This window comes from Stomoxys calcitrans, chromosome 2 (assembly GCF_963082655.1).
Source record: "Stomoxys calcitrans chromosome 2, idStoCalc2.1, whole genome shotgun sequence".
Taxonomy (NCBI): Eukaryota; Metazoa; Arthropoda; class Insecta; order Diptera; family Muscidae; genus Stomoxys; species Stomoxys calcitrans.
In genome coordinates, this window is record NC_081553.1 from 179,274,077 (window position 1) to 179,290,095 (window position 16,019).

At 40.9% G+C, this 16,019-nt stretch overlaps 1 protein-coding gene across 1 annotated transcript in view; it reads right to left on the minus strand.

Annotated features, from left to right (window-relative positions):
* Positions 1-1,630: 1,630 nt before the first annotated feature.
* Positions 1,631-16,019, minus strand: part of LOC106086113 (irregular chiasm C-roughest protein) — a 1,171,308-nt gene continuing 1,156,919 nt past the window's right edge. Inside the window, exon 18 of the mRNA XM_059363383.1 lies at positions 1,631-1,760. Coding sequence (XP_059219366.1) covers positions 1,716-1,760 — 45 coding nt within the window. The 3' untranslated portion in view covers positions 1,631-1,715. The remainder of the gene's footprint in view (positions 1,761-16,019) is intronic.

The following is a 16,019-nucleotide window of genomic DNA, read 5'->3' on the forward strand; positions in this document are numbered from 1 at the left end:
TCAGCTGATTTACACAGATCATTAAAACCTGTTTTAATGGCTCAATCATCTGTTTTTTTCTAAACAAAATCAGCTGACATGAGCCATAAATGCGGATTTAATGAGAATTGTAAATGAGGTTAAACGTTGTCGGATTTATAAAGCCAAGATTTGCCAAAAGTGACAACATGACATTCAAAATTAGCTTAACAACAAAATGGGGATTATTGATTGCATGGAGGACAATGGGACAACAAATCATTTACCTCAAAAGTCGTTGCACATCATTCGCTTGGGGAACTTTACAAAAAAAAAAACTGTTACACACACAAAAAAAGTAATCACTCTCTTTATCTTAACTACAGTATCGGTATATCATTCCGTTAACATCTAACATGCGGGTTTTGTTTTTGTTTTATTTTTATTATTATTTTGTAATTAATTTTGATTTTTGAAGATTTTACTCTATGCTATATAAATATGTTGTTTTTGTTTTTGTTTATTTTTTTTGTATTAATGTTGTTTCCTTGTGTTTCCATAATGGTTTTATGTTTGCTGTTCAAGACTAGTTTTATTTTTTTTATGGCTTTGTGTTTTGTTATTGTTTTTGTTTATTTTTTTTAATAATAATTATTATCAAATTGTGGTAAACTATCACTGGAACTTGTATAGTGGCTGTTAGTGGCCGAATTGTTGCAATGATTCAAATGTTTGCCATTGCCCAAAGCTGTTGCCGCTGCTGCTGCTGCTGCGGGTGCTGATGATGATGATGATGACGATGAGGGTTTTTTGCTCTTGCCACCAGAAGACGAAGAAGATGACTTGCCTGTCATCATCGGATGGGAGGTGTGTGGTGCATTGTGATTGTGTGCGACTAGTGATGGTGGTGCATGATTGTTTATATTGTTGCTGTTGTTGTGGTGGGAGTTGGTGTGTGGTGTCTGTACTGCACCTCCCCCTCCTGCGCTGCTGTCCGTAATGGATTTTTGCGACTTGCTCAAATGCTTGGGAGTCTTGTGATGTGATTTGGCGTGTTTCAAACTATGATGACCATGCACGGATGAGGAGGAAGAGGTGGTGGCCTGGTATTTCTGTGAGCTATGATAGTGATTTTCGAAATATTGTTGCTGCTGATGCTGGTGCTGCGGCAATGTGGGATTGGTGTGGTAATTGGCCATAGTTTCATTGCTGCTGCCTGTGGTGCCGCCGCTGCCAGTGCTGCCACCGCCACCACTTTGGCCAGGACCATAGATTTGCGATTTTGAATGTGAGCGATAGTGGAGATTGGCAACGCTGTAATGATCGAGGCTGTCGAATGTCTGCAAATAGTGGGGATTTATTTGATTGTAGTCGGAGCTACAATCGACGCCGCCACCACCGCCGCCCGTATTGTGGCGTCTGTCCAAGGTATTGGTTCTCAGAATATAGGGCTGCTGCTGCTGTTGATGATGATAGTATTGCTGGCTGTCGCGGTGATCCAAAGAATTAAAGTGCTGCGAGGATGTGCCATTCTTCTGGGGCAGAGGTGGTGGTGTCTGCTGATTAGACTTGGAGCTCGCAGACTTGTTCTTGCCGTTTGCCTCATTGGCTTTGCTGCTATTACATTTAATGACCACAAATGAAGTGGGCAGCGGTGGCAGGGGTGGTGTGCTCGAAGGCGAATTGCCTCCGCCACCGGCAGCCGAGGCGGTTATGGTGCCAGCCGATGATATGGAATTTCGATTTAAGGCCTCGCGCTACGCCGCATGGTGGTTACCAAATGTACTCAAGACTGGTACGCTCTATGTAGGAAATATACCCAAAAGATATGGCAAGGTACGCACATAGGAGACCCACACACACACACACGCACACACACAAAGGAAGACAAGAAGAAGGATAACAGTCAAAAGAAAACACAGGTACACAGTTATGTTTAAACATCGAAACAAATTATTAGTGGCACACAAACAAGTTTGTGGTTGTTTTGAAAGAGAGCAAAACGAAACAAAAAAACAAAGGAAAAACAATAAATTAACATCAAAAATAAAACAAATAGAAACACATATAGACAAAAAAAAAAACACATGATAAAATATAGTGAGTTTGGGGTTTAGTGTTAGAATTAAACATTGAAAACAGTGTTGTATTTTTTTTTCGACAAGTAGTGGTGGTGTTGGTGGTTGTGATGGTGGTCGTGGTGAAATCATTTAGCACCGAGGTAGGCAGTGTTGTTTAGAAAAAAAAGAAGTAGAAAGAGGAAAAAGATAATTATAAAAAATATTAAAACAAATTGTTTGGCAGTGTTTAAAAAGACATTAAGTTATGTTGGGGGTTATGAAAAATAAAAAAAAATTTATATAAATATTATTAATACTATAATGCTATACTATTATATAGATTTTCAGTTTTTTAGAATGGTGTTTTTGTTCTATCGAGGTTTGTGGTTTAGTTTTTAGTTCTTCCTAATAATCTGTTTTTCTGTATTGGTGTCTAGTATGTTGGTATGTATGTCTCGTTTCGGTGTTATAAAGAAGTATAACTTTTTTTGTAATAAAAATAAAAAAAAAATAAAAACAAAAGTAAAACTAAAACTAAAACAAAATGTGTATTAGGGGTTTTTCTGGATTAAACTTTGTTATTGAAACATTTTATAATAACAAGTGCAAAAGTGAACAAACTTTTAAACTTCAAAAATTTTATGAAAATAATTATTTGAACAAATTTTGAGTGCATTTTGATTTTGTGCAAATGTGTGTTTTTTCGTAAAAAAATGAATATTGAAAGGATGCGAAATTAAGTTTATTTTTTTTTTTCGAAATGAGCACTTATGTGAACAGTTATTATCTATTGATTGTAACATAATGAGTACACAACTGTGACAAATTCCCATTACAGTCCTGAATACAGGGCAGCTATATCCAGAAGCGACGCTTTTTTCGAAATTCCCGACCAATTCACTACATTCGATCTTATTGGGTTGCCCAAAAAGTAATTGTCGGTAATATAGTAGTAATATAGTCGGCGTTGACAAATTTTTTCAACGGCTTGTGACTCTGTAATTGCATTCTTTCTTCTGTCAGTTATCAGCTGTTACTTTTAGCTTGCTTTAGAAAAAAAAGTGCGCGAAATTTTGTTTACATTTGTTTGTTTGGCGTCAATTTTAATATGGGTACCACATGTATTGAAAGAAATTCATTTAACAAACCGAACCAACGCTTGTGATATGCACCTTAAACGCAATGAATTCGATCCGTTTTTAAAACGAATCATAACTGGAGATGAAAAATGGATTGTTTACAACAATGTTAGTCGAAAACGATCATGGTCCAAGCATGGTGAACCAGCTCAAACCACTTCAAAGGCTGATATCCACCAAAAGAAGGTTATGCTGTTTGGTGGGATTGGAAGGGTGTGGTATATTTTGAGCTGCTTCCAAGGAACCAAACGATTAATTCGGATGTTTACTGTCAACAATTGGACAAATTGAATACAGCCATCAAGGAGAAGCGACCAGAATTGGTCAATCGTAAAGGTGTCATATTCCACCAGGACAACGCTAGACCGCACATATCTTTGGTCACTCGCCAAAAACTGAGTGAGCTTGGCTGGGAACTTTTGATGCATCCACCATATAGCCCTGACCTTGCACCATCAGACTACCATTTATTTCGATCTTTGCAGAACTCCTTAAATGGTAAAACTTTCGGCAATGATGAGGCTATAAAATCGCACTTGGTTCAGTTTTTTGCAGATAAAGTCCAGAAGTTCCATGAGCGTGGAATACTAAATTTGCCAGGAATATGGTAAAAGGTTATCGAATAAAATGGCAATTGATTAAAGTTCATTCTAAGTTTTATTAAAAATGCATTTACTTTCTTTTAAAAAATCCGCAATTACTTTTTGAGCAACCCAATAGTACCGGTAATACCAGCTGGCAACCCTTGGTTGGTAGCTAATCTGTGCAGGAATCTTACCTAGCGGCAATTCAAAGTTAAGGCGTTTGGTCCACAAGCGGTTCATATGTCAAAATCTCCAATTATCTCAGCACTTTCGATTTTAGATCGACTATCACCTGGTAATTCCAAGTGACAATCGTTGCACAGTGGGATACAATAAAAAATAAGCGAGTGCAAAGTTCGACCAGGCCGAATCTTATATACCCTCCACCATGGATTGAATTTGTTAAATTCTTTGAATGAAATTTCAATTACGCCCTCTAGAAGCTCAAGAAGTCAAGTCAGGTTATGATCCGATATGAACTATTCTTAACACAATTTTTGGAAGTCATAACCAAACACCACGTGCAAAATTCCAGCCAAATCGGATAAGAATTGCATCCTCTAGAAGCTCGAGAAGTCAAATCGGAAGATCTGTTTATATGGCAGCTATATCAGGTTATGAACTGATTTGAACTATACTTAACACCATTGCTGGAAGTCATACCAAAACACCAAGTGCAAAATTTCAGCCAAATCGGATAAGAATTGCTTCCTCTAGAAGCTTAAGAAGTCAAGACCCAAGATCGGTTTATATGACAGCTATATCATAACATGGGCCGATTTAGCCCATTTACAATCCCAACTGACCTACATTAATAAGAAGTATTTGTGCAAAATTGAAGCGGCTAACTGTACTCCCTCGTAAGTTACCGTGTTTTCGACAGACGGACGGACATGGCTAGATCGACTTGAAATGTCATGACGATCAAGAATATGTATACTTTATGGGGTCTTAGATGCATAATTCGAGGTGTTACTGACGGGTGGAGTTCGGTCCCTCTGTGGAGGATACATCTATGGCCTCTGGGTTAAGGAAGATCCTATCCTCAAAACCTATTACGGTAGGATACATTCAGAAGTCAGAGAATATCCCTGTGGAATGTTCATGGGCAATATTTGCATTTGCATTTATAAATGACTATATTCCAAAGTAGAGGAAATAATACAACTCCCTGAGGTGTTCCTCTGCTAACCCTGCTGTAATACATCTTTTAGGTTAGGTTTAAGTGGCAGTCTGCCTCTAAACCCTGTCGTAATACATCTTTTGGTACGTCAGGTTAGGTTAGGTTTAAGTGGCAGTCTGCCATCAGACTCACTTAGACGTTTTCGTCCATTGTGATACCACACGAACAGAAGAAGGAAGATGCCTCTTAGTTCCTACCGTTGAACCATCTAGATCGCTTTAAGAAGCCCAACCTCTTTTTGATCATCTATCATTCGTTGTCTTTCGGGTCTGGTTCTGAAAATTTAGCTTACATGTCGCTAGCGGCATACCCACAGATTTCAGTTTCACTAAAATGTGTAAGGTAATTCTTAGTCTCGCAAGCTCGTCCGCTTTACAATTCCTTGGGATATCTCTTTGGCCCGGCAGCCAGAACAGATGAATCTTTTAGTAGGTATGTGATGACAAAATTTTCTTACGGTAGTGTTGATGCCTAGAAACTCCAACTTCTTCATGAATGATATAGTTTTTGCATTACTGGAAGCACCTTCAATGTCAAGGAATGCTACCATTGTGTATTCCTTGACAGCGAGAGAACCCGCTATGTAAGCGACTAGGCCGTGAAGGGCTGTTTTCATGGATTTGGCTTAACTATATACATGCTGTTGCCGATATAGGCGAACTCCAGCGATCTTTACCCTAAGACCTCTCTTGAGCCTTTAGCGCAAACGATGATAGACTAAAAGGACGAAAATCGTTCGCCTTCGTGTGGAAAGGTTTTCCTGCTGAATGAAAATGATCTTTGTGTTCCTCAATTCCTCGTGTATTTCGGCATACTGATACAAGCAGAGTGTATCTCTCTAAACCAAGTAGCCAACTTGTGACCAGTGTTGCCGTTTTTGGTAGGTTCCTACCAAAATTGGTAGGTTTTTTTTTTCTCTTGGTAGGTTGGATTTTAGGGTATTAGTAGAGAGAGAGAGAGAGAGTGTGGCAAAGAAAAAACCTGAGGACAAAGCAGTAAACGAAAAAAAAAAATACCACCACACCAAAGCTGTGCAGCAAAGCACATGTGGTTCTTGGTTAAATGGCTTTTTGTCTTCCTTATGGACATATTATTGTTCTTGTTATACGTTGGCTAGCAAAGAGTGCCTTTCAATAACAAATTTGTACTTTAGGTCGTTGAAATTCAAAACAAATTGTTGCAGGAAAATGTACAAATTTCGTCGTTCTATTTTCGGCAAAAGTGTTGTTTTTAAAAATTATTTTTTTCTGTGTGTATTCGTTAAGAGTGCAGAATAAAAGTATGGATTTTGATACATGGCGTCTCACTGCTTTAAAGAAAAAAGGGCGTAAATTCAGATCTGGTACATACTTGGATGTTTAGGGGTGTATGCAACTTACGTTAAAGGCGAAAAGGGTTAGTAAAAGCCCTTCCTTCCAGGCGACGATAGGAAACCTGAAGAGGTTTCCGATCGGAATCCGATCCCAGGTTTCCGATCGGAATCCTGGGATGAATCTTGAAGTCGAATGCGAGCCACTGCTGCCATCGGCACAGTCTTGGATTGACGGAACCCTAGTATTGCCATCTGAAGATCATGTTGCACGGATGGATCAAAGGTAGAGGACTGAGTGGGCCTGGGGTTTACATTGAGAACCCAGGGACTGAGATCTGTTTTAGACTGCCTGACCATAATACAGTCCTGCAGGCGGAAATCCGGGCGAGATGTGGTGCTAACGAGAGGACGTCGAGTCTGAACATCTTTACCGACAGTAAAATTGCCATAAGTGCAAAATCAAAGAGGACGGTAAGGTCACGAACAGTCTTGCAATGTAAGAAGGAGATTAACGCCCTTTCTGAGGATTGCAAAATCCCCATCATTTGGGTGCCGGGCCATAACGGAGTAAGGGGAAATGAAAGGCCAGACGATTTGGCGGTGAAGGCCGGAGGACTGCCGTCACCGAATTTGGTTAACCCGAAGCCTTTCGGGTCGACGCAGTCCGAGTTAAGGGAGTGGGCGACGAATGCACATGCTACATTGTGGAACGATGAAACGGTCAGTAGGACGGCGAAAATCCTATGGGGGGATCCGAATCGTGAGAAGACGAGGCTATTACTGAAAGGAAGCAAGAAGGAGGTCAGTATAGCTATTGGTATCATAACGGGACACATAGGACTACGAGCTCACTTATGTTGAATCGGTGTGGCAAGTGATAGCACGTATAGAGCATGCGGGGAAGATGATGAGACGTTGGAGCATTCCCTTTGTCATTGCCTGGCTTTCGCGTCTAACAGATACCGGCACTTAGGGGGAGACTCAATACCAGACATGAACCAACTTAGGGGAGTGGTATTGAAAACAATTAAGGATTTTGTAAGTAGCATGGAATTCCTAACTTAAAATTTTCTTTTTAGAGGTTACTTTGTAGTTTTTAGAGGGCACAACAAGCCTATTACTGGCTTAGGTGTATGTCCATAGTAGCATGGGGCGGATAAATATCTGCACCCTCTTTTCAACCTAACCTAACCTAGCTCAGCCTCAGAACTCGCTAATAGAAGGTTAGGTCACTTGCGAAAGTATAAAGTGGATGGGCCCCATGAACACCATTAAGGATGCCAAATCTGTCGATTGAAAATGTCATCATATAGAAGAAAACGTAAGCAAATAATGAATGTAAAAAAGAAAACAAGTTGACATCCTCAATGCCAAGAACTGCCAAAAACTAAAAAAAAATGTGTTGGCTGATCGCTTGGCTTAACCTTATTCAGTGAATCCTGGCTCAGCTTTTAGACGTCCCAATCGTGTGATGCCTTTGTGGCTTCCACCCTGTTGATGAGTTTTCTGAAACCCTTCCGTAGATGAACCATTTCTGGAGTCTACCATGGCGTTCGTTCACTAAATAAAAATAATTTTGAAAAACAACAACTTTTGTTGAAAAATCAACTACGAAATTTGTTAATTTTCCTGCAACAAAACAAATTAAAATTTTACCAACCCAAAGTACAAATTGCTTGTCAGCAATCACTCTCTTAGCAAGCCAACAAGAAAAAGTATTCTCAAGAACTAAATTTGTAGATAGTTTGTAAGTCAGTCTAAAATCCAAGGTCAGTCTAAAAACCAAGGTCAGTCTAAAAACCAAGGTCAGTCTAAAAACCGAGGTCAGTCTGAAAACCAAGGTTTCTACATAATACAAATGTCTTTGTCAAACAAACATATCTCTATTGCGGAACCAATAGTTTCGTTGTAGGCCATAATAACAATTTTGACCTACGAATGCCAAATCCTTTTGCCGTTTAGGTTTATGACCTAGTGCCTTCCTTGAATATGCCATTAATTACCAATTATTTGATAATTTGATTACTACACTTTTTTACTTGCAAAGGCACAAGATTTATATTTACGACATGTTTATGGACATGTTTGAATTTTTAAACTTAATGTGAAAAAATTGAGTTTAATGTTAACATAGCTATCATGTGCAAGCGACAGTTGTTACAAAATATTAAACGTGCAAGCTTTAGGTAAAATCAGATGTCAGTAAAATTAAAATACAAGAGAAACACAAGCATTATGGGCACATTTCATTTGTTCACAAACAATAGACACTTTTTTTTTTGTATAATAATAAAAATAAAAGCCTTTGTTTTCAATAATTGATATGAATTTACACAAATCTGTCATTTAATGAAAACCATAGATGGCAGTTAAACACATGTTTTTGTAGACATGCACATTGCAAGTGAGATGACAAAACCGATTATGACAAAGGTGCTAAATAAATTATTTAAATATGTATAGCTATACACAAGCATATTATTACACCATACAAACATAAAAAGGTTAGACTTTAACGAGATTCATATTTGCTATAGCAAATAATAAATATCAACTTTAAAAGTGATGATCGTATATAAGGAATTTATAATTTGGCAATATCGTATGGCAGCCAATTATTTCGCAGAACTTAGATCCATTGTGTTCGCCCTAGAAGAAGATTGAGGAGAAGAAAGACAACAAAAGCAGATAGAGATACATCATAGTGAGATGTAAACAAGTAAAAAAGCGTTAAGTTCGGCCGGGCCGAACATCGGATACCCAACACCTCGGGTATATATGTAAATCACCTTTCGTCATAATTCGAGACCAAGACTTTAAATCGAGAGATCGGCCTATATGGCAGCTATATCCAAATCTGAACCGATCTAGGCCAAATTGCATAAAGTTGTCGAAGAGCCTAACACAACTCACTGTCCGAAATTTCGGCAAAATGGGACAATAAATACGCCTTTTATGGGCCAAAAACCTTAAATCGAGAGATCGGTCTATAAGGCAGCTATATTTAAATCTGAACCGATCTAGGCCGAATTGCATAAAGTTTTCGAAGAGCCCAACGCAACTCACTACAAAATTTCGGCGAATTCGGACAATAAATGCGCCTTTTATGGGCCCAAAACCTTAAATCGAGAGATCGGTCTATATGGTAGCTATAACAAATATTTACCGATCTGGGCCAAATTGAAGAAGGATGTCGAAGGGCCTAGCACAACTCACTGTCTCAAATTTGGGCAAAATCGGACAATAAATGCGCGTTTTATGGGCCCAAGAACTCAAATCGAGGGATCGATCTATATGGCAGCTATATCCAAATCTGAACCGATCTGGGCCAAATTGAAGAAGGATGTCGAGGGGCCAAATTAACTCACTGTCCCAAATTTTGGTAAAATCGGACATGGGCCCAAGACCTTAAACCGAGAGATCGGTCTATATGCCAGCTATATTCAAACCTGAACCGATCTGGGCCAAATTGAAGAAGGATGTCGAAGGACCTAGCACAACTTACTCTCCCAAATTTGGTCAAAATCAGATAATAAATGCGCCTTTTATGGGCCTTAAATCGAGGGATCGGTCTATATGGCAGCTATAGCCAAATCCGGACCGATCTGAGCCAAATTGAAGAAGGATGTCGAAGGACCTAGCACAACTTACTCTCCCAAATTTGGTCAAAATCAGATAATAAATGCGCCTTTTATGGGCCTTAAATCGAGGGATCGGTCTATATGGCAGCTATAGCCAAATCCGGACCGATCTGAGCCAAATTGAAGAAGGATGTAGAAAGGCCTGCCCGCAATATTGGCAAAATCGGACAATAAATGTGCGTTTTATGGGCTCAAGACCTTAAATCGAGAGATCGGTCTATATGGCAGCTATATCCAAATTTGAACCGATCTGAGCCAAATTGAGGAAGGATTTCGACTGGCCGAACATAACTAACTTTACCGAATTTCCGGTAAAGGCCGAAGACCCTAAATCGGCGGATCGGTCTATATGGCAGCTCTATCCAAATCCGTACCGATCTGGGCCAAATTGAAGAAGGATGTCGACTGGCCTAACACTCACTGATCTATTCAGACAAATCGGATAATAAATGTGGCTTTTATGGTCCTAAGACCTTAAATTGGCGGATCGTTCTATATGGGGGCTATATCAAGATATAGTCCGATATAGCCTATCTTCGAATTTATCCTGCTTATGAACAAAAAACAATCTGTGCAAAGCTCAAAGCTCAATATCTCTATTTGTAAAGAATGTAGCGTGATTTGAACAGACAGACGGACATGGCTAGATCGTCTTAGATTTTTACGCTGATCAAGAATATATAGACTTTATAGGAGCTACATTAAGTCCGATTTGGACAATAAATAAATTGAATGCTGAACATTGTAAAAGTTATTGTATTTCAGTCCATTCCGATAAGAATTGCGCCTTGCAGGGGCTCAAGAAGCAAAATCGGTAGATCGGTTTATGTGGGAGCTGTATCAAGCTATAGATCGATTCAGACTATATTGGACATGTATGTTGAAGGTCATGGGAGAAGCAGTTGTACAAAATTTCTAGAGGCTCAAGAAGTCAAGATCTCAGATCGGTTTATATGGCAGCTATATCAGGTTATATTCCGATTTGCGCTATACTAAGCACAGTTGTTGGAAGCCAGATCGAAACCCCTCATGCAAAATTTCAGCCAATTCGGATAAGAATTGCGACCTCCAAAAGCTGAAGAAGTAAAGACCTAAGATCAGTTTATATGGCAGCTATATCAGTTGGAAGTGATACCAAAACACCACGTGCAAAATTACAGCCAAATAGGATAAAAATTGCGCCCTCTAGCGGCTCAAGAAGTCAAGACCTCAGATCGGTTTATATGGCAGCTATATCAGGTTATGGACCGATTTAAGCCATATTTAGCTCAGTTGTTGGAAAACAAAACACCACGTGCAAAATTTTAGTCAAATCGAACGAGAATTGCGCCCTCTAGAGGCTTAAGAAGTCAAGATCCAAGATTGGTTTATATAGCTGCTATATCAAGACATGGACCGATTTGGCCCATTTACAATCGCAACCAACCTACACTAATAAAAAGTATTTGTGCAAAATTTCAAGCGCCTACCTTTACTACTTCGAAAGTTAGCGTGCTTCCCACAGACGGACGGACGGACGGACATGGCTAGGTCGACTGGGACGTCTATACGGCTGAGCTAAGAAAATGCAAAGGAAAGTTGAAAAAGGCTTAGAACAAATTCTGGGTGGAGTTCTGCCCCTCACTGGAGGACACATCTATGGCCTCTGGGTTAAGGAAGACCCTATCCCCAAAACCTATTACGGTAGGATACATTTAGAAGTCAGAGAAACAATGTCTAGTGTGGAAAAACTGGTACTACTCGTTGGCAGACATTTTCCGGGAAACGCTCAAGTCAATAATGCTATATGTTGTAGTCTGGTGGACGGCGTTGGAAAAGTTCATCTACTTTTCAATACTCAGCCAGATCCATATTCAAATTTGAACCGACTTGTTTGTGCACCACAGCCGCACTGAGGACCATCTGATGCATTGAATTTAACGCTACACCTAATATCTCGGGACATTGTGTTTAGGCAAATTGCTACAACCACAGCTGAGAGGCTCGGGTGCTTGCCCTTTGGTCATGTGGCGGCTTTGGAAAACATTTAAAATGTTTGCCCATGAACATTCGATTAACTTGCAAAACCAAACTTTTCCCATATCAATGAGTGCTGTCTCATCCAATTTTAAGTTCAATGATAAGGGGCCTCCTTAAAGAGTAGGACTTCCAGTGATTGCTTAGATGCAAATAGCAGGCCTATAACTATATGACACTACTTGATGTTTCAGGTAGTGTAGATTACAACATCAGTGTTATGATTTCTTGAGACCAAAGTATTTCCGATACAAACTCACTTAATAAGGAAAAATTTTTAGAGGAATCCATGGTGGTGGGCAACCAATATTGGGCCCGGATGAACTTAGCAGGCTTTTACTTGTTTTAAAATTTATTCGTGATAAGTCTCGAGTGTTTCTTGAACATCGTTACGGACAGTAAACTGGACATCAGTGATATAATAACCAGGGCTGTAAGGCCATGAACTGTATTGGAGGATAAAAAGGAGAGAAAACCCTTTTCTGTGGATGGTGCTATCCGCATCGGTTGGTTGGCGAGCCTCAGGGAAGTAGGTTAGCTTGGGTAAGGTAAAAGTGGAAATCTCTAACAGACACAGGGAAGACAGACAGACAGGGCGGGACACAGGGAAGTAGGTTAGCTTGGCTTAGGTAAGTGTGGAAGACCTTAACAGACTCACTTAGACATTTTTAAGTCCATTGTGATACCACAGAAGCGACAGACCAAGGCCTCAGGTGGGAATCGAGCCCACGAGCCCCGCACTGACAATCCGAGCGCGCTACTAACTCGGCCACTGGGGCGCCTCACAGTGAAGTAAGGAGGAACGAAATGGCAGAAAAAGTGGCCGCAAGGGCCAGAAGACTGCCATCAACAAGCTTGGTGATTGCGAATCTTTTGGGGCCACGCATTCCAAGTTAAGGGCATGGGAACATTGAAACGGTTGGTAGGACTGCGAAAACCCTATGGAGGGATCCGAATTCGAGAGAAGGCGGGACTATTACCATACGGCTCACATAGGATTACTAATCATTACGGGTCACATAGGACTACGGCCGTACTTTTGCAGAATAGGTAAGACAAGTGAAAGCAATGGTGGGGAAGACGGCGATACATTGGCATTTTTCCCATCTCATCATCCGGCTTTCGCAGCTAACATACTCCGGCAGACGATGTTATAATACTTCTAAAGGGAAAGGATCCAAACCAGCTATGCAGAGGGACCGAAAGGGTCTTGTATATGGCATATGTCTGGGCTAGACCCAGAGGTCTCAATGTTAACCCAGAAAAGACTGAAATATGCCTGTTCACAAGGAAGACGAAGATGGGCCATGTTTCCTCAATAAAATGATTTCAATATCTGACAAGGTCAAATACTCAGGTCTGATTTTGGACAGGAAACTGAATAGGAAGTGTCACATTCAGGAGCGTACTTGGAAGGCTTATAGATGTTGGGCACAATGTAGAGGCCGTAGCCTCGAAATGGGCCTGAATCGGGGGAAAGTCTACTGGATATACAGGAGTGTGATTAGACCAATACCTTCTTACGCCTCAGTAGTTTGGTGGACTGCGATGGAGAAAAAGTGCAGCGTTAGGATTATACAACAGGTTCAGGTGTTGTCTTGGCATAGGCGGAGCGGTGACCACTCCTACTAGGGCAATGGAAACCATTCTAGATATCTAACCCATAGACATACAGATTAATTGTGAGGCAGCTATTGCGGCTATGAGACTTAAGGCGCTGGGAGAATGGATAGAGGATAGGAGCAGGTCATACCAAAGCGGATAATCGATGGGACTATGGGAAATCTGGAAGGAATGGAAGAGGTTTTCGATCGAATACCTGAGATGAGCCTTGTAGTCGCACAGTCTTGGCTTGACGGAACCCTAGTATTGAGATCTGGAAGATCGTGTTACGCGGATGGATTAAAGCCGGAGGACAGTGTGGATCCGGGGGCTTACATTGAGAACCCAGGGATTGAGATCTGTTTTAGACTGCCTGACCATAATACGGTCCTGCAGGCGGAGATTCGAGCGATCACGGAATGCGTGAGGAGGTGTGGTGTTAACGAGAGGACGTCCATAGCGCATGGAACAGATTAATATCCTCACCCTCTTTGTAGCCTAATTTAACCTATCGCTGATTCGTTCTCAAACTATAGCAACACGCTCTACATTACACACCCCTTCCCCTTAACTCAGTTCTTATCTTTCCGGAATCCAGCGAAATCAGCGGTAGGACCAAAGGTGCACGCATAATCCAAAACCAAGCATCCCCGGATAAGCCCACTGCCAGAAGACAGCCGAATACCAAACAAATCGAATTCTAGCCGAATCATTAACTGCCAGGAAGCTTAATAATCTCGCCCCTTCAGAATACCGAAGAAATATACCGAATCTACCCAGTCGAATGGGTTAGATATCCGACCCATGGACATACAGATTAAGTGTGAAGCAGCCATTGCGGCTATGAGACTTAAGGCGATGGGAGAATGGATTAAGGATGGGAGCAGCTCATACCATCGCGGTATAATCGAGGCGACAATATGAAACCTGGAAGGAAGGGAAGAGGTTTCCGATCGGATACCTGAGATGAGACTTGTGGTCGCACAGTCTTGGATTGACAGAACCCTAGTATTGCCATCTGGAAGATCGTGTTACGCGGAAGGATTAAAGCTGGATGACAGTGTGGCTCCGGGGTTTACATTGAGAACCCAGGGGCTGAGATCTGTTTTAGACTGCCTGACCAAATACGGTCCTGCAGGCGGAGATCCGGGTGATCACGGAATGCGTGAGGAGGTGTGGTGTTAACGAGAGGACGTCCAGTATGAACAACTTTGCGGACAGTAAACAGGCCATAAGGGCAACAACTAGGACGGTAAGATAACGAACGGTGTTGCAATGTAAGAAGGAGATTAACGCCTTCTCTGAGGATGACAACATCCGCATCGTTTGGGTGCCAGGTCATGGCGGAGTAATTGGGAATGAAAGAGCCAACGATTTGGTAGTGAACAGTGGCAGATCTCAGGGGGCTGCCATCAATAAACTTGGTTAACCCGAAGCCTTTCGGGTCGACGTAGTCCGAGTTTAGGGCTTGGGTGACGAAAGCGCATGTTATACTGTGGAACAGCGAAACGGTCGGTAGGACAGCGAAAATCCTATCCAGATCGTGAGAAGGCGAGGCTTTTACGGAAAGGAAGTAAGAAGGAGGTCAGTATAGCTCTTGGTAACATAACGGAACACATAGCACTACTAGCTCACTTATGTAAAATCGGTGCGGCAAGTAATAGCATGTGTATGGCATGTGAGGAAGATGATGAGATGTTGGATCATTTCCTATATCATTGCCCGGCTTTCGCGTATAACAGATACCGGTACTTTGGTGGGGACACAATACCAGGCAAGAACCCACTTAGGGGCGAGGTATGGAAAACAATTAAGGATTTTGTAAGTAGCACGGGATTCCTAACTTAGATTTTCTTTTTCGAGGTTACTTTTTATAAAGCATCAATATCAGGTTATGAACCGATTTGAAAGCTATTCCAAACTATTTTAAATCAGTGGGGCAAGTGATAGCATGTGTAGGGCATTTGTCATCGCCCGGTTTTCTCGTCATGAAAGGGATTAAGGATTTTGTAAGTACAATAGCACGGGATTCCTAACTTAGATTTTCTTTTTCGAGGTTACTTTTTTGGTATTTAGAGAGCACAACAAGCCGTTACTGGCTTAGGTGTAGGTCCATAGTGGCATGGGGGCGGATTACTATCCATACCGTCTTTTCACCCTAACTTAACCTACTCCGGAAGTTGGGCGCTGATACGATACCAGATGGAAACCTGGAAGGAATGGTTTCCCATACCGGATACGATACCAGAATTGAATCAACTAAGTGTCATAACAGGGAAACGATTAACATTTTTTTGAGCAACCTGCAAACCCTGATATAGATCTCTTTGGGAATACTTTTCGATTATTGGCTTAGGTGTAGGATATTCATAGTTGATGTTTATTTATGGAATCTACGTTGTTCAATGTTAGAAAACTGAACATTTTTTCATGCTAGTTGCATACATCTTCTTTTAATCTGAAAACAACATACAAAATATCATCATTTTTAAACACAAATATAAACAACTACAACATTTAACCT